Raw genomic sequence first — 22,447 nt, 5'->3', positions numbered from 1 at the left:
CTTATTGTTTCGAGTTTGTAGACGAAACAGTGGGTCTTCAAGTCACAAAAGGAAAATACATGAAAATATTCTATCATTTTTATTGACTACATTCTATCATACTGGCACCCTTTATAAAACTTATGTGAATCAATTAAATTAAGCGCATTTGTTGCAATATTATTACGACAGAAAAACTTCAATAGTTACTCGAAATGGAAATTGGTGAAGTATACCAGTATATCTCACGTTGGATCAACTTTTGTGACAAAAACTGATTTTTAATTTATTTATTTTTTTTTTGGGGGGGGGGGGGGTAGGTAAAAAACACTGTTACCTTAAATTCTTCCCAAAATTCCAATCAGCGTTGGTTAAAACCATGAACATGGATTATGCTATTTTCATGCAAATTTAAAACTATGAAATATGTACAGCAGAAATTCTTCGTTTCTGGTATCTTTTTTGCTTTGATGTTTTTTTTTTGTAACAATAGAAAAGCATGTAAAATAAATTCTGCACAACACACATAAACTGCAGAACTCACAACTGAGAGCTTAACACGAAATAACTGAGCATTTTTCTCAATTTTTATTGAAATAATAATTATTGTATGTGCATGTCTAGTTCATATGAACTGCATGCAGTACAGATTCAGTCAAAATGAAAAGAGTCTGTGCTGTTGATTGAATTCCAACAATATGGTCTGTACACTCTAAAGAAACTACTTGTTGCTTTGCAATAGTGTTGACTTGCCGCCCGTCTTTACGATTTCTGATGGGTGATGCTATTGCTGCGGGTTGCCTGTACACATAAGCATGGCGCCAAATGTCACAAATTACTGCAAACGAACAGTCTGGGGCACAAACAGAGAATTTTCGATTTTGCTTCGATGCCTGAACATATCCAAGGGCATTGAATGTTGAAACATGTTGCCATGAAGACTGGGCCTCTTTACATTCGTTTTCCGGTTGCCATAATATGCCATCAACATCATGTCGCAAACAAAGTGCCGGGGGTTTGTCTTTGCAAAGAGACACAGAAAACAGGAACTGGTTGCTTCCAGTATTTGTCTGAAAAGGTGCAAAAAAAATTTGAGAGACTATTGCAAGTATATATCAAAGTACCTCACTACATCAAAACTTATCCTTTTAACACAACATTACAAGATGTTGATTTTAATTGTTGTGAAACTGTCTGCATCAATCGATGTGGTTAAAAACCATCATAGGTTAGTGTTTAAAGTACTGGGCTCATGAACTGCAGATCATGAATTCGAATCCCCTCAATCTTTTGTTCATACATGTATTTAAAGAGTTAAATTTTTGAAGATCAATCGTTTATTCAAAATTGCATATTTTTTGCCTATTTGACTTATATATACTTCTTATGCATCATGTTATCTATCATAATTACATAATTTTCTGCTGATTTAAGAAACCATTTCAAAGTGTAGTAAGCAAACTTAATGTGAAATTATCTATACTCAAAGGAGTACAAATACATAAAATCTGCTTGTTGAAGAATATATATATCAATGTGTTTTGGTGAATTTCTTGAATCATACCTTTAAAAAGTACAAGCACTTACAGAGTTAATCCAAAGGGCTTTAAATATTGACTCAAAACAAAAAACAATCAAACCTCATATTAAAGTTGATGGGGTCAAGATACAAACTGAGACATATATTAAGAGTAATGTACTAACTAATGTACTGTGTTGTATTGTAGATATACATACGTACCTTGTGCGTAACTTTATGCGTATCTCCATCAAACCTCATCAGTGCGGAGCTGTCCTCCGGATACACGTCACACTCCTCCAGCTGCTGGGAGTTGTATGGTTTCTCCTTGCCCTCATCCGGATCTGGATTCTATATCAATTGTAAATCGACATGTACAATAAGGTACATGTACATAAAAGATAAAACACTTGTAAATTCCCATAAGCATACACAAAAGATGAAACTGCATATACTGTAAAGTAGGTACACAACAATATGAAGCCAATACATGTACTACAGGTATCATGAAGAATCGTTTGTCAACTGATATTAATTATCAGGGACAATTAATAAAACCAAAGTGTGCCTTAGAATGTGTAAAATGGATTGAAAAAAGTAATGAATTAAAAGTGTATGGTACTGTAAAACTACAGAAAGTACTCTGGCCCTCACCATTTGGTCTGAGGTCAGGGCGGCCAGTCGTTCGTGGATCTGAGCTACCACTGCAGGGTCCATAGTCATCTCCCCTCGATTGTCTCCCACAACCACCTGGGGCCACACCTGGTCCTCTACTTTACTCAGAGTCAACTCTACCCTGAATAAATAATACATGGCAATTTACAGGTACAGTTCACCCACTAAATAAAAATTCACATACAAGATTTTTACATAAGAAAAATTGTGAAATAGAACACAATAAGTATTGCAAATCATCTCTGAAAAGAGAAAATCCTTATTCCTAATTTCATTACTCTCCACCTCTAAGATTACCTCTGGTTTTGTATTGTCCATGTGCTGGATTCCACCTCTACGTCTGCATGGAGCTGTCCTTTCAGTAAATGTTTACCATTTTTTATTCCGAAGTCAATATAGTCGTGTGACAGTGTGTAGTAAACGTCCGCTTTGGTCAGACCACTGGGTAAGGTGAACTGAGCCATTACTTCCTCTGTGTTCTGTGACCATGTATACTCAGGCTCTGTACAATAGTACGAAATCACACATCCAAGTGAGGAAGAGAACAATCTTTATTTTCATAACATTATAACAATCCGTTTCTCTAGAATACTTTTGCTTTTACTTTAGCATGGAAGTCCATTTATAATAAGTTACCATACTTCAAAAGTATAATGTTTCCTAAACATGACACCTCTCTCTCTCTCTCTCTCTCTCTCTCTCTCTCTCTCATATTACACAATCTTAAGACAAAATGAACCTTGCTGATTTAAAGCAGTTTCCATTGGTTCCTCTTCTCTGACAGGTTTTAGTGAGTCAAAATCAAACACAAAACCAGCTTCTGCGGCAACAATTATAGCAGAACCATCTTTAGTTAGTGCCGCATAGTCAAATGGCCGCCGACCATAGAGTCTTCTAGATCTCTCCAACACCCAAGTGTTTTTATCACCTAAAGTAGAAGAACACGTGTAATTTCATCATTTAACCAATCAGTTAAATAAATATATTCTAATGGAATCAAGCTGCTCTGCGAATTTAAGTTTATACCAATACAAGTAGTCAAAGTTTGTTAAGACAAACCTGAGCTGAGAGTTATCCACTCAATCACTGTTATGTGGGTAGACCGGTATTTGTCTTTCTGCTCAGCATCACAATCTGACACATGGACACACAAACAATGCAGTTTATACCCACTGTCAACACTATGAAGCACTGCGTCTACCAGTAGAAACGGTGTGCTGTTCTCCAAAGGACTATCAGAAAATAAAACCTACGAAGAGACGGTGAATACTTATATACTGGTAGATATAAAACACATATCAGTACCTTCTATTAAACCAAATATCTTAAAAATTCCCAAGATTACAAAATGCATGAATTGTTCACTTGACACACAATGCAAATCAGTGAGGAAGCTCCCGACAAATCTTAGTTTGAAAGATTTTCATGTCTCAACAATAAAATCATCTTCAAACGAAATACATTTAAATGTATTTATTATTGGTGAAAATTTATCATTGAAAGTATCTAGTCAGATATAATGTGAGACCTTCCACTGATGTGAAGTACTCCGGTCTCCGGTACAGTACAGGTGGAATCTCCCAGCGCCGTCACCAATCACCGCCATGTCCTCAGACACAAAACGCACGGACGCATTCAACCGTTCAGGGACTGCACTCTGTGTGTTCATATCTGGTATGTTTCCTACTTGTCCAGAAATAAAGACACTTGTGTCCTACATGGAAAAAAAATATATTTCAGTTTATACAATATACATAATTATTACTAACAATTCTTTTTGCAAGTACCAGTATTCTTATTTAATCAAGTAAATGCATGTACTTTGAACAATTTTTTTCCATAAAAAACTTAAACATAGATAGCAGATTGATCAGATTATAAAGCTCAGCTTGCTGGTGAGGAGATAGGTTTATCAGTCATATTAATAAATAACTTGCTGTTGATACTGCTTGAAGAATTCCCCAACAGTTGTCAATGAGGAAGACACTATCTGTATTCCAAGGGTCCTGGTACAAGTGATTATGAACACCAAAGAGTTTAGCATGGTGGTAGGAGTACTGATCCTGAGACAGTGAGGTAAAGGCAAGACCTGTGAAAACCAAAGAGGAAAATACTAAATACTAATCCTATACAATGTAACTGTTTTTCACCATATCTATCCTCATCAGAGTCATAAGCTTACCATTGCACATCAAAATTATTTTAAAAAGTAATGGCTCTATCTGTTTTTTCAACACACTTTGGCTGTATCAAAATTGTGCAACATATTATTGCATCCCCTTTCAATAACTCCAAACAAAATAAAGACCAAGTTAGTGTATGAAGCTATTTTTAAATTTGTCCACCTGTTGACTTGAATGGATTACCGGTACTGTATTAAAAGCACTGCGATAATGAAAATGCATATTTTTTGGATATCTATGGTGGATCTGGTGGAACACTTATGATGCAAATATTTCTTCTTCTAATTACTGGACCAAAACTTATCTCATGGCCTCACTGCATAATATCTTGAGCAAAAAAAAGTTCAGGTTATCTGTTTTGAAACGCCCCCTCTACCACTTCAGGTTTCAATACACAACCAAAAATAGAAAGTCTACAGGGATATTGCATTGCAAAAGACATGAAAGTACCCAGGATGTTAATGTTAAAAAAACTGTTTCAGGTTTCCTGAGTTCTTCTGAATGGAGGAAAGGTGTAAACATTTTCAATTTTAAATCTCTGCACAATGTTATTTTTGTTCCTGTGAAATTACTCTGGTAAAAACGGATAATGTATCGATGAAGAAATCTTGGATTTTTCCCCCTTTTTATCGACTTGAATTGTACTCCATTGACAGTTAAATTCATTGTAATTAAAAGTCATCAAAAAGTGATGGAAGCAATAACTTGGGACAGACTTTAGCCCTTTATGATAATTAGTGAGATAAACATTATAATTTATTTCATTACATTTACACCCCAACAACAATTAAGATTCAGTCAACCAGTGAACAAGTAAATATGGTCTCTAAATGTGTAGACATGGTCTTATGGTCTGTACTTTCACTTTCACATCAGCTGCAAATTTAAAACCACATTAAGTATTTTGAACCAGTGTTGACAAATGACAATACATTCATACACTGTAGTAAAAGTGTTACTACCATTATCAAATTTGCATGTATACGTAGGCAAAGGATCTAGACTAAGCTTGTATCCATCAAAGTTAGGATCCAGTAGTTCACGGCGAACACACAGCTTGTCAGCCATTTTATCAAAAATATGGAATGGCATATGTTACGAAGCGAAAAAACCTGTCCGTAAGTTTTAAAAGTGAACTGCTTTTAAACAGCTTTTATTTATATTCACTTCTTAAATTATTAAATTTTTAATCAGATATGTCATGTTTTTCTTTTTGAAACATATTCAGATTTTTAAAATACCTTTTTCGTTTTGAACAAAACTTAACATAAAACTAATCTATAAAAATAGGTAAGGGGATTTCCCATATGTAAGCACAGTTTCAGCTCAAGGCAAGATTAATTTTATATTACATGTCAATTGTTTTTGTTCCATAGTGTAACTTGTTGAATGATAAACTATAGCAGATATTTAAGTTGCACTCCAACTTTAAGATAACCCTAATCTTAACCCATAACGTTAACCATCAGAATTTAATGTAATAATATTTTTTTTTCAATGTACCAATAAATATTTTATCACCTTTTCAAAATCTTTCACTTATAATCAAGAAAAACCAAGTAAATTAGAATAAATGATGTCATAGAAACAACACATCTGTTGTCAAAAATATATGCATGTCACTTCTTATGCCAGCTGTATGCTACTTTCAGTTTATCCTTCCACATAATTGAAATAAATATTATTGTTATATTCAGTAGTATATTCTCACTATATAACTCTATATAGACGAATAGTCAATAATTGTAATATCAGCTCGTCCGAAAAATATTGACCGGTCAATATTTTTTAGATATTGACCGGCTAGGAATAATATCTAGAGAACATTCCCTCTATTTCAAATAATCGCCTCTGATTTGTTGATTCGTAAACGGTGACGTAAATAATTCTTCGCGACTCCAAAACAAGGTGACGTCATAATAGACAGTCAGTCAAGGCAAGTAAACAACGAACGCGCAATGCAACGGTTTGCTATCATAACGGATATAAGGATTTGCGAATTACTGTGAAGTAAAATCAGGTAGAACACCTGTCTGATAATTCTTACGGTCGGCGGAATATCACAAGTGACCGTTTGATGCTGAGGATATTTTGGAAATGAACTTTGCACAAAATTGCGGCGATCTGTTTTCAATTAATTTCTTAAATTTTGGTTTGTTTCTTCATATAACAAAACAAATGTTGACTGTGTTTTCGGGCAACATTGATTATATTAGCCCCCTTGGGACGAAAATATTGCCCTCCGCTTCGCGTCGGGCAATATTTCGTCCTTCGGGGGCTAATATAATCAATGTTGCCCTCAACCCCAGTCAATATTTGTATATTAATTATATATATATATATATATATATATATATATATATATATATATATATATATATATATATATATATATATATATGTTTTTGGGGTTTTTTTGCTTCCATTACAAGGTATCAATATTTAATTTTAATTTCTAGGGGCTTTTGAATTGAAACATGTCAGAGGTTACAATTCCTATAGTCAACCAGGGTGAAATAGAACTGGAGGATCTTCCAATTGGAAGAGGCGGGTACGGGACCGTGTACAGAGGAAAGCACCGACAGTTTGGCCATGTAGCTGTCAAAACTTTAATAAACAATGGGCAATTACCAAAGAAGTAAGTCTTCATAATTGTCATAGGTGGAGGGAGAGTAACATGCTTGTGAGATAGATCATTTGTTAAGGAGAGGGATCTTATTTAGTGGGTGCTTAATGCATGTACCAGTAGTTTACATCAATCAGGTCAATGTTACTTGCCGAGTTTGAATGTTAAGTGAAGATGATGCAGTATAATATGCGAGCAAACCTTCACCTTGATTGAAGCAGTGACTTTTGAGTTTAACATTCTTGTGTCATAATGTCATGTAGTTTTACAGCTCAAAAATGTTAACAAAAAAAGATTATAAGTATTCCTCATCGAGAGAACATAAAAATGCAATAATATTTTAACTTGGTTTTTTTTGTGTTTGCATCAATGGTCAAGTCACAAAATAGTTAAGACAAATGAATACATGAACAGAATGGAATGGACAAAAATATTTAACATCTTGTAAAACAACAAAATCTGTTAATTAATTATTAGATCTGAATATTGCTTATAGCTACCCTCAATTAAACATCAACAATAAAAAAGAAACATGTTTTTATCAAAGACTTCCTTACTGCTTTGCAGACACCTAGATGTACTTTTAGAAGAGGCCAAAAAACTGATGGAGTTTTGTGAACATGATGGTATTCTTCACCTTCATGGCCTCATCATGCAGAGGGACAACTACTCCCTCATTTTGGAGTACATGCCCCTTGGAAGCCTCATTGACTTCCGCAAACAATTCACCCCTCGGTTTCCCCTCTTTGTCAGATTTTTTATGCAGGTCTCATCAGCCATGGATTTTCTTCACTCCCATAAACCAACTATTCTTCACCTAGATCTGAAGGCAGACAATATTTTGTTGGATGGTGCTATGAATGCAAAGGTTTGATATGGGAAAAAATGTTTGCCCTCTCCTGACTGAGTTTGATGAAAAGGAAATTCATTTTTTTTTCAAAGCTGCATGTACCTTAATCAAATAGGAAATAATTTTTCTAAAATAACTTGATTTTCAACAAAAAATTAGAAACTCTTAGATTGACATTGTTTACATTAATGATTAATAATATATTGAGTTGCCTACTTATTCTTCAGGAGAGGGAAAACAAACAATTTTTAAAGATGAAAATGTGCTTTGAAATTGACATTTGTTTCTTTTTAAATAAAATTAAAACAAAGAATTTGAAAATAGAAAACTGTTGTGATTTTAACATACATGTATATATTTTGCATCAGGTATCTGACTTTGGTTTATCAGAATGGAAAACTGTGACAATGACAGCCACTCGGCGGACAGATATTGCTGACTCAAGTGAGCGTCGTTGTACGGTATCGCATGTACCTCCCGAGCTGTGGATTGACATCAATACACCTGCAGACCGATTCTTTGACATCTACAGCTTTGGTATTTGTGTCTGGGAAACTCTGACAGGAGCAGTCCCTTATGGGAGTATGTGAACATGTACTAGTCAGATTTGTAAAAATAAAAAATTGTGCATGTTTGATATAAAATTCAAGACATGCGATTTAATCCCAAAAAATCCTTGCAAAGTAAAGTACAGTAAAACAGGTTATAGTGAACGCACTTATAAAATATTGACACTTTCAGCGAAGTGTTTTTCATTCCCCATGGAATTATTACATGTTGTAAACTTGATCGATGTAATGAATTACGCTTATAATGAAGTAAACTCGCCCATCCCTGGCACTTCATTATAAGCGTGTTTTACTGTAGTAACTTCACAGTAAAAAGGACTTATATCATAACTTCTTGCTTTTGACTTTTTAGATGCTAGAGATGACTTGATTCGATCGGCAGTACTGAGTGGACAGCGTCCTGATTTTAGTCTCATTCCAAGGTTTTGTCCACCCTTTCTGACAAATATTATAACCCGTTGTTGGCATCAGAAACCAACACAGAGACCATCGTTTAGTAGTAAGCATGAAGATGAGACATACATTAATATTTATAGACTTATATTGACATATTTATCCTTGTGACAAGATTATGTATTTTTTATGAATACCCGGTACCTTTTTAAGCATTGAAAAAAGAGATTGAGGGAGAGTTTGAAAAAGAATTTAAAAAAGACATCATTGCTGCAATGAAAGATGTACGAAGAGAAATAAAAGAGTCTTATGTAAGTATAGCATATATGAAAGAAGCAATCATCTTTTTAACTTACAATAATGAAGTGATTGTTCTGAGCAATAATAAAATGAGAAACAGTCTGATCAAATCATCTGTTCTGGTACACTGTTGCCTATTCATTGGTGACAGGCACATTAAAATGTTTGATTCTCTAGGAGAAAACTTTCAGAGTATTTAAATTTGTTTTGCTGCCTCAAAATGTAAATTTAATTAGTGATTAAATTTGACCTCTTTGTTATTCAGCCTCCTAATGACCTTATCCATATTTACACCAATCACATTGACCACCTGACCATTCCAGAACCTTCTCCGACTACTCTTCCTAAACAGCTGGATTCAGGTCAAAGGTCATATGTGACCCCAAATTCACAACAGCTGTCAACTTCTCAGGTTTCCCAGCAGCCTGTCGCCATGGAGACAGATGTTGAAACAGTAGAACCTGTTTTATTCAAAAAGGAGTCAGATATGACAAATGCCGAAAAAACATTTAGGAAAATTTTACGAGATCCACTAGCTTTACTTATGGCTCGAACTCAATATTGCAAAAACTTTTTTAATAACCTTGACCTTAAATATAAAACTATTTTGAATGATGATGACAAATTAAAAGAGTATTTAGATCAGGATGAAATGTTCAAGAGGGAAATTTTATGTCCCGGAAATGACTTCTGGGGGAATATCAGTGGAACTCACCTACGCATTGCTAAGGATAGAGCGCAGGGCTGGAAGCAAGCACATCTTAATGAGTTAGAGGGTATAACAAGATCAGGTCATTATGGCAAGTCAGATTACAATCAAAGAAATGTGGAAACTTCTCGAACAGAAAGAAGGAAACGAGTGGATAAAACCTTCAGTGAACATCCACATGTTACGGAGCTGAAAAATAAAAGTAAGTTGATCTTTATTTTCTAGACATATCTGTACAGGGTATTTTAGTATTTTTTCTACCTGTACAGGGTGTTTTAGTATTTCTTCATTAATTTATAGTCTGTCTCAAGTATTGTACTGACACAATTAGACAATTTTTAATTAAAATACACATACCTGGGAAAGATGTACAAGTGAAATTGATAAAAGGGAAAATATCCAAGGTATATTCATTGACACATTATCATTTTTCACTCAGAAAATTTCACAGGGTTAAAAACATATTTCTTTCAGAGATGTATAATGGGAAATGTTGACATTTTTTCTTCATTCAGAGGTCACTTGGATTACCTTGCACAATTGTTCAATTTCATCATTCGGGTACTTTCAAAAGTCTGCTGCAATGCAAAATCCTTGTAGACATAATATTTTTGAGCCATATATTGAAACCTGATATTTTTTTTTTTTATATTCTGTGGTTTCATCATTTTTTGTTGGGCACCAAATTTTGTTGTGAAGTGGATGAATAAAATCAAATGCTTATTGAAGTTGGAAACCTGGCATCACTTTGTATTTGTATTGTTCACAGATGTACGAACTTCCCTCTACACTGGGCATTTTCACAAAATCCATGAAAAATTGATGAATTTGAATGTTAAACAAACCACAGTATATAAATTTGCAATATCATTTCTTGATTCTTTGCCAGGTAATTACACTAGAGTGAAGAAAGCATTAGATAATCCCCGACTGTATGAATCTCTGATGATGAATCCTGATGTGGCAGCAGGAAACAACCCCCTCAGTCTGACCACGCTTGACCCAGAGGTCATCAAATTTGCTAAGGACCCCATTCTTCTTTTAGTTCTTCTGCGTACAGACTATACTCTTATGAATAAACTGATGAAGTAAGTACTTAGAAAAAGTGAGTTATTGCCTTATTTATGTGCACAAAATCTGCCATTTCTTGTCAGTGATTTACTGTGAATAAAACATGAATCAGTTTTATTCATGGGGGTTGTATGTAGCCAAATTTTTCCTTGTTCGTGGGTACATAATTTTATTGGTAGAAAGTTTGGGATAATTTTAATAAATATTAGACAGATGCTTGTATATACTGGTACACAATACTGTAGATTTCTAATTATAAACATGAGGAATTAATATCTGCATATTAAAATTGTAAGAAGCACACCACACCAAAACTAAAATCTTACTTTATTTTTCTGTCGACAGTCGTGAACTATTTGATACACTGTAATCATATTCATAATCTTAATAAAAGTTTAGTGTTCACAATTCTATATCCTCAATATATGATACAAATATGAATTACCATTTCAAGTAAAATAAGGAATCTACAGTATGAATTAAATTCCTCATCCGATCAAATATACATGTAGCTAAAATTCATCACATGCTCGGTACCAGTACTTTGTTTAGAGAGAACGTTTTAAAATAGATGGATTAAAAACAATAAGGCCAGGAAAAACCTTGATTTACAGGATGCGGAAAATAAAATATTGATTTCACGGCAATAAATGATGAAATGTTTCCTTTTTAGACCAGAAAATCAAGAGTTGTTGATGAAGGTGTTTGCTGCGGCAAAACAGAAGTTACCTTTGCCAGGTGGAGGATATGTAACACGGCCAAGTAGCAGGTAAACGAGAGAGAGAGAGAGAGAGAGAGAGTGTACAGACATTGCAATGTTTAATATGTGTATTCACAGTAAACAATATTGGGTTAGAATGAAACAACTGAGATACCAAACTTTAATTTAAATCTTTTAGCAGTAGAAGGTTTAACCCAATGGAGATGCTGAATAATCCTGACATGATGATGGCGTATGAGATGATGGGGGGTAATCCTCTGAGGATGATGAGGGGTTTAGGAAGACGACCCCCCAACATGTCAATGGACAGTGATGAAGAGGATGATTACTTTTATATGGGTCGCAGAGAGGCACCAAGAATTAATAAAAACCATGACTTCTTGAAATATCATAGAAAAGGTACAGCGCCATTCAGTTTTTCCCCTTTAGTAATGAGTAATGGAATAGAGAAATTTTCTGTAGAAGCAAATTGTGCAAAATTTTTCTCTAAAATAATTTCTTTTTCAACGAATCAGTTTTTGATCTTAATTAAGAGATGGCTACCTATAGGCTAGCTTCATTATGGAATTGAACATTTGGTTCTCAGATATTACAAAGAAAGGGCTTAAGGTGAGGTCATAGACACATGCAGACCATTAAAATCACTGATTATATATTATTAATTTTTTTTTAATGATTACAACATCTCTTATTTTACAGATTCGGATAAAAAATGACCATTGAAAGTTCTTGCCTATAGATCCCCTGAGTCCCTGAGCAGTTACTGACCATTTCCAGATTAACCAAGGAAGATTTTATTGTGATGATTGAAACTAAAGTTTATGATTTCATTGAAAACTAATATCTTATACATATACATGGAAAATTATTAATGTATAGTGTATACCAAAAATAAATTTTATGCAAAATGGACATACCAGTTATCTTTTTGTATATCATAGAGTACCGTGAATTATTTTTTTGAACCCAGTTCTTCATTAAAAATTGCTTAGTATAATTTTGTAATGTAATATATTAATTTACATTATCACCTGGTGTTTATACATGTGTAGCTAATTTGCACTTATGATACATACAATATAAGGTAGACAAGATTTGTACGTCTTTTAACCATGGTGATTTTTAAACTATCAGAAGGATATCAAAGAAGTTGTTGTTTTCATCTTTTAGTGATATCAGAGACATAAATGGCATGTTAGTAAGGAATTAATATTCATGTAAAATAGTGAGAATCACCAACTGTGAATATGAAAATATCGCTTTTAATTTTCTGACACGTGTGAAGTAGACATTCTGCTGGTTGTCAATGCAACATTTGGTCATAGTTTCCTCAATCTACTAGGAAAACTATTTAAGGAATAAGGAATCATTTTTTTAATATTATGAGGTGATAATTTTTGTCGGGGCGTGATCAAATCCAATAAAGCACGAATTTTGAAGTCTCTGCATGAGACATTAATCATTTTTAAATTATTTAGCTTTTAAATGACACAGACCATTTTTATCAAAAATAAAATTTGGTGTTATGACTATTTTAAAATCGTCATAACACCAAATTTCATTCTTAAATAAACATTTGTGGGAAGACAGCACGCATTGGAGAGGAAGAGGGGGGGGGGGGGGGGTGGGTTGAAACGCAGTTATTCTTTTATTTTCTTGGATAAAATTGAGTACATCATTGATGACCATCGAGGCCTATGAGTCATAGCATTTGAATGATCAGCACTCATTAATAATGGTTTGTGTCATTTAAAAGCTAAATGATTTAAAAATGAATAATGTTTGTACCGTATACATGTATATGTATTAGTAAATTGACAAATGCGAGCTTGTACCTGTGACTACATACGACAATTTATTAAATTAACAGGAAACTAATTTTATTTGTGTTTATATCTGATTTGACGTGCTATAATTTTTTTAGTAGGCTTTGCACAAAAATTTTTACCCATGGTTATTGCCAGAAAAATAGAACATTTGAGTATTGCAAGAGCAGTAACTCTGTCATTCTTGACAACAGCTGTACACGTACATTAATTAATGATCTTTATGGCGAAATAACATTTTTTTTTACGATAAAAAACAATTTTCTTGTGCTGTGTTTACGAAAGAAATTAGCTAAAAAATTTATCTTTATTGCTAAAGTTTCTCATGGCGATGAGTGATGCCTATAATTTCTTATACATGTACAATGTGGCAGGCACAAATTATTACTTTTACTCAATTTTTGTTTTTTTAACCTACAATTAAACAAGAGGCCCATGGGCCACATTGCTCACCTAAGGAACAATAGGTATGATAAAATCTGCTTAATGGAGTCATAATACAAACTATCTGGACAATATAGTATAATACATGTATATCCTTTATAAATAAAATCCATTTCCCCCTGGATAGTCTTATGTTTATTATCATTAGTCCCTTTTCTAACAGGATGATTTTATATAGTCATATCACATGTTGAGTATTGCAGTTCTCAAAAAGATTCTAAACAATTGTTGATATATGGGATATTAACCTACATCAAACTCTGAACCCATTGTGAGGCCCAAGAATCGTCCAGGGCCCAAAGTCTTAACAATTTTAGAGAATCAACTGCATGGCTGATTGGTTTCTGAGAAGAAGATTTTTAAAGATTTAATCTGTATATTTCTATGTTAAAATTCGCCCCCCCCCCCCCCCATGAAGGACCCACCCTATCCCCGGAGGTCATAATTTTCACAACTTTAAATCTACGCTACCTGAGGATGCTTTACACAAGTTTCAGCTTTCCTGGCAGATTAGTTTCTGAGATATATATTTTAAAAAATTTACTCTATATATTCCTTTGTAAAAATTTGACCCCCATTGTGTCCTCATACTACCCCCAGGGATCATGATTTTCACAACTTTGAAGCTACTTTACTTGAGGATACTTCCACACAAGTTTCAGATTTCCTGGCTAATAAGTTTTTGAGAAGAAGATTTGTAAAGATTTACTCTATATATTCCTTTGTAAAACTTTGACCCCAATTGTAGCCCAATCCTACCCCTGAGGGTAATGATTTTTACAACTTTAAATCTACACTACCTGAGGATGCTTCCACACAAGTTTCAGCTTTCCTGGCCCAATGGTTTTAAAAAAGAAGATTTTTGAAAACTTTCAATAATTCCTAAATATTTCCCCTTGAAAAAGCCCGTAGTCCTTAATTTTCATTTTGAATCTCCTATTCCTAAGGGTGCTTTGTGCCAAGTTCGGTTGAAATTAGCTTTCAGCTCAGGTAAGCTAAAATGTGTTCCCTCTACCAAAAAGTACATGTATATATTATTAGATATAGGTTGCATATTTTTCATTAAGAGAAAAATAATAACGTTTTATGTGGCACACATGTGTCAGTTATTTTGTAAAAATACTAAATTACATGATAATGCTGAAATAGAGAGAGACCATCTCAAAGACCCAGCTTAAATAATTGAAAATCGGATAAAAGCATTTCAAAGGATTTTGCTTTGACATTGTCTTATGACTTATAAATTTTTCAGTTAACACAGACCATTAAATCAAGCTCATTATCCCTTAAATTACCAACAGGCATTTTTTGGGTTTAATCTGATCAAGATTAAGCCAGTGGGAAATAATCTATTATCTAAAACGGAATTTTGAACGGAATTGCTATGACCTTCACATCTAACCTTGAAACTCGGTTCAAGGTCGCTGCACATCCGGCCTATACACAAAAACTGTATGTGAAGTATGAGCCAGGTGGGGCTAAGGAGAGAATGAATATGCTCTGAAAAAAGATTTGTTTGTTTGGTCTGATATTATCTTGACTTTTGACCTATAAATGACATTAAGTTCACAGCACACCCTTTGACCAAAGTCACTCTGAGGATGAAGCTTGAGTCAAATTGGACCAAGGGGGAGAGAATATATGATAAGGACAAGGATTTTGCAAATAATTCTGTTTTGACCTTACCCTTATACCTAGAAACTTGCACACCATTTAATTAAAGGCACTTAGAAAGTACCTTTAATTGAGCAAGATTGGGCTAAGGGGAGAGAGAGAAGATATATCCAAACTACTGATTTCGGAAAGACAGATTGACGGAAGGACGGACAAAAGAATGGACTGATCACTTTAGGGCGCACGAAGAGCGGGACCCTAATTAAGGTGAAATTTTATGCATAGTATTACTGCGTGAAATAACAAATTAAAAACTGCAAACAAAGTAGCGGTATTTCTTTGAAATCGCAACAATAACTGCAGATAAACCAGCAGTGGGTGGAGCTAAGAACCATTTTAACAAGAGCTTGAACTTTGGGTAGTTGTGTCAAACAGCAATGTGGCGTAGGCCTGTCTATTTAATCACTGGCCACTCAGCCAAGGCTCTGTGAAACCAACAAGATTTGTCTGGTTTTTGAGCTAAGACTACGCAATCTGTGTATGTTTCACTTGAAACCAGCGTCATTTAAACTTGTTTTGACGCAAGAAATAGATAGTTACGTCCTATCGAAATTAAGTCCAAGGTCTTGTTAAAATGGTTCTATTCTATAACAAAACTGTGCCGTTTTCTTTTATTTCTTTGAAAATGCAGTGGCGTAGCTTAGGGTAGATAAATATGGAAGCACTGTACCACAACAGGGCAGGGGGTTTGGGGGCCGCCCTGAAGCCCCAAACGGTCCAGGGTAGAAGCTGACGCAATTTTCACAATTAATATCGATAAATTTTTTTAAATTTCTCCAATATACGTTTTTCTTCAATTGTGAATATATATTTTTTGTGCAAAAATTCAAGCTTTTCATGCGCGATATTTTTCTTTAAAAATTATGCTGCGTATATGTAATTTAGTATTGTTAATTTCTTTAGACTTAAGCCAATAAATGTTTTTTGGTTTTTTTTTTCATTTCACGAAACAAACAAATAAAAAAAACCATTTGTACATGACAAAATTTATTGTATAACTAATTATCTTTATCAAAGAGGAAGTCCAGTCTTCGTGTTTTCTTTAACGCAAAAGTGTCAATGACTTTGTCTGTGTCTATAGACCACTGTTTGTACCGTCATGTAGTATACCGAGAGACTTGAAAGTCTCGTACGAAGAAAGCATGGTTGACCTGACATGAGTTTTCACTCGTCTCATTACACTTAAACTGCGTTTTGAAATCATTCAAAATTTTTACCAATTTTATTTATATTAATTTATTTGTGTTCAATTTATTATATTTTTTTAATTGCCTTTATTTTTAATTTTTTTTTTTTTTTTTTTACAAAACAATGTGGAAGCACGTGCTTACGTGCTTCAATGAAAGCTACGCCACTGAAATGTACTAAACAGTTGAAAGCAGTAAGATTTTTAGTACCATATTCACGCTTGATAAATGTTCACATTTCTTCTCATTGTCTAAAGCCAAGGTCCGGAACCCACACAGGTCCCTCCTATGGTAGAGAATTGTACATAGTCGCCGTGGTTTTGACGACATTTTCTTCTTCAACGCCGAACATTGTTGGGAGGGAGGGGGGGGGGGGGGGAGTCCAAAAACTTTACACAGATATCTGCATTGGATCTTTTGTATGCCCTGACCCCCATCTCCGATATGTGTCCCGGTCCGCCAAGGAGCTCAGTATCATGCAATTTAAAGTTAAAATTGAAGTTCTGTAAAAAGATAGACTCCGCTGTCTCCTTTTAGTGAATTTCCCCCAACTGATGATTCATTCACTTGTCAGAGCATAAGGTCATCTTGCTTGCAAACACTCTTATTTGCAAAGGAATTTAGTTTACATTGGCCAAGATTCGCAAAATCCATTGATTTATTACCAACGACCGTCATTCGAGGTATGTACAATTTGTGCGGGATAGCAAGAAAATTTTAATTTGGTTCTTTAATAGCAATTATTAGAAAATAGCACATGTACAAATGTAAGCATTTAACTGAACCATGATACGAGACGCATCCAGTGTCACCACTCTTCGTCCAAATAAAGAGCTCAAACTCAGAATACACAAAATGAATAAACTATTACTTAATACACCAAAAACAATGAATATACTCTTGTTTTTTTCTGTAGCTTTTAACTGAATTCTATAAATGAGTTTTAATTTTGAAATGATATTGAAGCATTTGTTTGAATCAGTATTACTCCTTCAGGGAAAACACTTGAGGGTTTAATCATTTCTAACGATAAAAATTTTGCAATTTGCACTGGAAAAGTGGGTTATGGTCTAAGTAAGACAAGAAGGGGCTCGGTCGCTCCCTCTTAATTGCGTAAATTTTATATGATCTAACACTTCTACATAATTTACAGCAGTTGTACGGTTAAAATTAGAATATTAAGTATGGAAACCCCGCTTTCGCCCCAACAATTCGTCGTTTGAATTTATTGCTTTACTGTATAGAACAAAATCGATTCGTAGTGTTATCACAGACAAAGACATTGGAAAATGTTAATATTTCTTCACAAGGTTTGTAATATACCTATGCTTGCATATTCATTTTATCAACACATAAGATGCTAGCTACGGTGTTTAAAACATATAATATAATATAATATTAGCATATAATTCTAATTACTATATAATGCTATATAATGCTACAGAAATAAGGCTGCTTTCGTTTTGAATGGATTATGTTCTGTGTATATTCAACTTGTTCAATTCAGTAGAGTTTGTGTTCAAGGTGAATTAAAAAAATGAATAACAAAAATCTTTTGCACACTAAACAATAAAATGCTTTCTTTGGTGATTCATTCGGGATATGAAGGTAGCGACATTGCAGGAAAAATACATAACTCGCGTTAGCGGGTTATGTTAATTTTTCCTGCAATGATCGCTACCTTCATAACCCGCATGCATCATCAAAGAAAGCATTTTATTGTTTATATTAACATCTTTCTTTAACTAATTAATAAATTGATTATGAAAAGTTAGTAAAATTCACTAAATTACTGTTAATGTACATAAGTACGTTAGCTAATAGAAACAGCCAAATCTTCTCTTGTGAGACTTTGAGTCTGGCATCATCATGATTATTTCGTGCAGTCCGTGAGTTTACTTAGGTCGCTGTAGATTCAGACCAATCGATAAACAGGGCGTGTCAATTTCAGTCCTGTCACTTTCAGCCGCTGTAGATTTCGACCAATCGATAAATGGGGCGTGTAAATTTCAGTTTGGCTGTTTCTATAGAGCTATGAATTGACTATATTTTTCCGTAAGAAAAAAAGCATGGTAGATGTAAATATAAATGTATGAAATCACACACGGCGCGTGCGAGCAGTTAGCAGAGGATGGTTGTAACTCCTTCATGGCATCTTATTTCCTACCTCTAACTTTTGTAGAGGTCCATGTTTGCTCTGCTCCTGTTTTGTATTTTTCTTTTGCACTTTGGATCTTGAATACTGTTAGTTATCACCACTTTTCATCTTTATCCTTATCATTAAATAAACTAAGTCTTGATTTTTTTTTATATAGAAGAACCATGGATCCTCATTCCAGAGCCCAGGATGTGAACCGATGTGACCTTTGTGAGACCGCCATAGTACACAGCTACTGTGACTTTTGTCATATCAACCTCTGCACGCCATGTATAGGCAAACACATCTCAGATGGATATGACAAACATAAAATAGTCCCTTTCAAGGAACGAAGATCAACCCTCATTTATCCAAAATGCAGAACACATCCACTCAAGAATTGCAAATTTCAGTGCAAGGATTGCAATAACAGTTGTGTTTGTTCTTCCTGTATGGCATCTGAACAACACGGAGGACATAAATTTGTAGAAGTTGCAGAAGTTTTCAAGACAAAGAGGGATGATATTAAAAATGATGCAAAAGAGTTAGAAAATAATATTTTCCCAGTATATGAAGAAATTGCAAGCGACTTGAAATATCAGCTTGCCAACCTGGATGGAGGATATGAGAAACTTACAACAACAATGTCCAAGCAAGGAGAGCAATGGCACAAAGAAATCGACATCATTATCAACAGAATGAAAACTGAAATCAATGAGATTAAAATGAAACACAGAGATATTTTACAGAAACATTTAAATGAAATCAGACAGATACAGTCTCTCATTAAAGAAACAATACAAGCCATAAGGAAAATCGAGAAATCCACTGAAGTATCTTCAACCATTGAATACAGCTCTAAGATCGGAGAGTTCAGCAGGCTTCCACCCAAGGTTCAAGTATCACTGCCAACATTCATTCCAAATCCAATAGACCGGGAGAAGCTGTATAGTTTGTTTGGAAAGATCACCCCATTATCTACTGATACAGAAGCAAATGCCTTATCACTTAACCAACCAAACACTACAGTCAGAGAACTACTGGATGAACCGCAGATTGTCGCCACAATACAGACGGGGGATGAAAAACTACAAAGTGTCACTTGTCTAGATGAATGGAGGATATGGACGAGTGGAGAGACCAATGAAATCAAATGCTTCAACATTAAAGGTTCACTCATCCAGGCAATTAAAACAAAATCAGAAGAATGGCCTGATGATATAGCTGTAGACAGTGATGGGGACCTAATTGTCTCTGATGGAGAAATTGGGACAGTGTATAAGATAAAGAATGGAGAGAGAGAAGAGTTAATCAGATTAGATAAATGGGTGCCTAATAAACTGTGTGTCACCTCTAATGGTGATCTCCTGGTTACCATGTTTAGTGATGATGAAACTCGATCCAAAGTTGACCGTTACTCGGGATCTACAAAGAAACAAACAATTCAATTTGATGATGAAGGTAAACCTCTGTACTCAGGGAATGGTAAAATTAAATACATCACTGAGATCAGAAACCATGACATCTGTGTAGCTGACTGTGGGGCCAGTGCAGTAGTGGTGGTTAATCAGGACGGGAAGCTCAGATGGAGATACATCGGTCATCCCTCAGTTACCAAGAACGAACCATTTAAACCATTTGGTATCACAACAGACAGTCAGGGTCGTGCACTGACAACGGATTGTAACAACCATTGTATCCACATCCTGGATCAGAATGGACAGTTTCTCCGTTACATTGATAACTGTGATCTGAGGGACCCTTTTGGTTTATGTGTGGACAATAATGACAATCTGTTTGTATGTGAATTAAACAAAGGCAATGTAAAGAAAATCAAATATTTAAAGTAGACAATATCAGTTGTAAAAATGTGATGTAACTCAAACAAAAGCAGCCTTTTTCTGTGTATAAAGATTATTGAATTTGTATAAAATAGATTTACACTTTGCATTCTACAAGAGGGTTGTTAGAACAGTTCGCGGACAGGTTCGATTGTGAGCGGACTATTCCCGTGATACCAGCGAAACTTTTCAGTTTTAAACTTGACGTGATTTTTAATAAATATGTAAAGATTTGTTAATTTAAAATGCACCTTAAAAAATATACACCTTACTTATCATGATTAGATATGCTTCACGGAGCATATCAGCTTTTGTTATCTTTATATTTCGTACGCATTTCTATTTATCAATAAAATGTACTGATTAAACTAATGAAAATAAACGATATTTCATATGACGTTAAAATAACTTATGAAGGTCATTTTGTGAAAAGTATCACCGATAATGGACGACTCGCGCATGAAAATTAAGTCAAAAACGTTAACGTCAGTGGGCATCTTGGAGCACCGGTAAATTGTATGCAAGCAGGAAAATCTCCGATGAGACCAAAAGGTTCTTAGATGTTGCTAGAGATGGTCCAAATATGTCCTGGTCAATGGTTTACAAATGGAATCAGATGTTTAAAGATGGAAGGACTGATATTGTAAGCTCTTGCTGCAACCCCCCCCCCCCTCCCCCAATCAATACAACCCGGATCTTGCGTCTATGGATTTTGCTTTATCGAAACTTTCGACAAAAATTTTCGGACCTAAATGATCTTCGATCTGCCACAAAAGACATTATACAAAATCTTGACAAATACTAGTAATGGTGTGAAGCTACATTTAATGAAATGGTTAAATGACGTAAAAAGTGCGTGGAACGGAAAGGTGTTTACTTTGAAATAGCGCGACAGGCAAAATTTGCCTTTCAGTTGTTTGACGTCACATGACTTCCTGGGAATATGAAATGGCGCTACGTAAATCTAATTCATACATAGTAAAAATCGCTGCATATTTTGAACAATTTATTAAATATCAAAATCATGTGATTTTTTGGCATATTTATTTTCAATTGACAGTCATTTGATAAGACATACGTCATCCTACAAAGTACACAGTGATTTTTTCTGTACATCACTTTATCCGGGGTACCTGCATCCTCACAATGTCAAGGGTTCATAGACAACTCGTGGCCGGCCACGAGTGGACTCGGGATCCCTGACATTGTGAGGATGGGGTACCTGTAAAGTGCGAAAGGAAATAGATACCGAAACGAAACCTACCGAAACGAAATCAAATCGAAATGAAACCAAAACGAAACAAAATGTGGTCTCTTCAGTTCACTTGGATAACTTAATTAGGCAGTCTGACAGATAGCAACTAATACTGTTTGTCTTAAAAAGTGAAAGCACGTGCGACAACTCGGTTTATCTCAAACGGCCGAGGACAAGTTGCAATTTACCATGTTATTTTTTTACAAAAATTACTAGTCCTCCGCTTCTATTTTACTGTTTATAAAAGTGCGTGGTCTGTTCAAGTTTTAAAATACATAATAGCAAAACAAGTATCGCAAGGTTCTAAAGTCTGATTTTGTGTTTACAAGTATGATTACGAATGGATTGTGTTAAAAAATAACCAAAAGTGATACTAGGAACTTGAGGTTTATATTTAGTTAGAGTCTAATTTTTTTTTGTTTTACATAAAAATGGGCAATAACTTTTGAAGTGTATCCCCACCTACAAATGCGCACGTTTAGAAATAA

At 34.6% G+C, this 22,447-nt stretch overlaps 3 protein-coding genes across 4 annotated transcripts; 2 read left to right on the top strand and 1 right to left on the bottom strand.

The window, feature by feature from the left end:
- Positions 1-66: 66 nt before the first annotated feature.
- On the bottom strand, positions 67-7,675 carry LOC128186686 (nudC domain-containing protein 1-like). Of its 2 annotated transcripts, none has more exons than XM_052856529.1 (9): positions 7,540-7,675; positions 4,111-4,262; positions 3,702-3,887; positions 3,233-3,422; positions 2,913-3,101; positions 2,471-2,675; positions 2,153-2,294; positions 1,721-1,849; positions 67-1,049 (listed from the first exon to the last, which is right to left on the bottom strand). In XM_052856529.1, the coding sequence occupies exons 3-9, from the start codon at positions 3,840-3,842 to the stop codon at positions 600-602; spliced, it is 1,446 nt and encodes a 481-aa protein (XP_052712489.1). In that variant the 5' UTR covers positions 3,843-3,887; positions 4,111-4,262; positions 7,540-7,675; the 3' UTR covers positions 67-599. The 2 variants fall into 2 exon arrangements, with proteins under 2 accessions (XP_052712489.1, XP_052712488.1); XM_052856528.1 differs by lacking the exon at positions 7,540-7,675 and adding an exon at positions 5,319-5,448.
- Positions 5,619-12,507, top strand: LOC128186685 (receptor-interacting serine/threonine-protein kinase 1-like). The gene is made up of 11 exons (XM_052856527.1): positions 5,619-5,687; positions 6,816-6,994; positions 7,550-7,850; positions 8,201-8,414; positions 8,754-8,900; positions 9,008-9,105; positions 9,360-10,005; positions 10,693-10,891; positions 11,548-11,643; positions 11,774-11,994; positions 12,295-12,507. The coding sequence occupies exons 2-11, from the start codon at positions 6,834-6,836 to the stop codon at positions 12,309-12,311; spliced, it is 2,100 nt and encodes a 699-aa protein (XP_052712487.1). The 5' UTR covers positions 5,619-5,687; positions 6,816-6,833; the 3' UTR covers positions 12,312-12,507.
- Positions 12,508-18,934: 6,427 nt separating this feature from the next.
- LOC128186687 (uncharacterized) lies at positions 18,935-21,028 on the top strand. The gene has a single exon (XM_052856530.1). The coding sequence runs from the start codon at positions 19,049-19,051 to the stop codon at positions 20,711-20,713; it is 1,665 nt and encodes a 554-aa protein (XP_052712490.1). The 5' UTR covers positions 18,935-19,048; the 3' UTR covers positions 20,714-21,028.
- Positions 21,029-22,447: the final 1,419 nt, after the last annotated feature.

Source organism: Crassostrea angulata, chromosome 6 (assembly GCF_025612915.1).
Source record: "Crassostrea angulata isolate pt1a10 chromosome 6, ASM2561291v2, whole genome shotgun sequence".
Taxonomy (NCBI): domain Eukaryota; kingdom Metazoa; phylum Mollusca; class Bivalvia; order Ostreida; family Ostreidae; genus Magallana; species Magallana angulata.
This window is presented reverse-complemented; position numbering and strand designations above follow the sequence as displayed.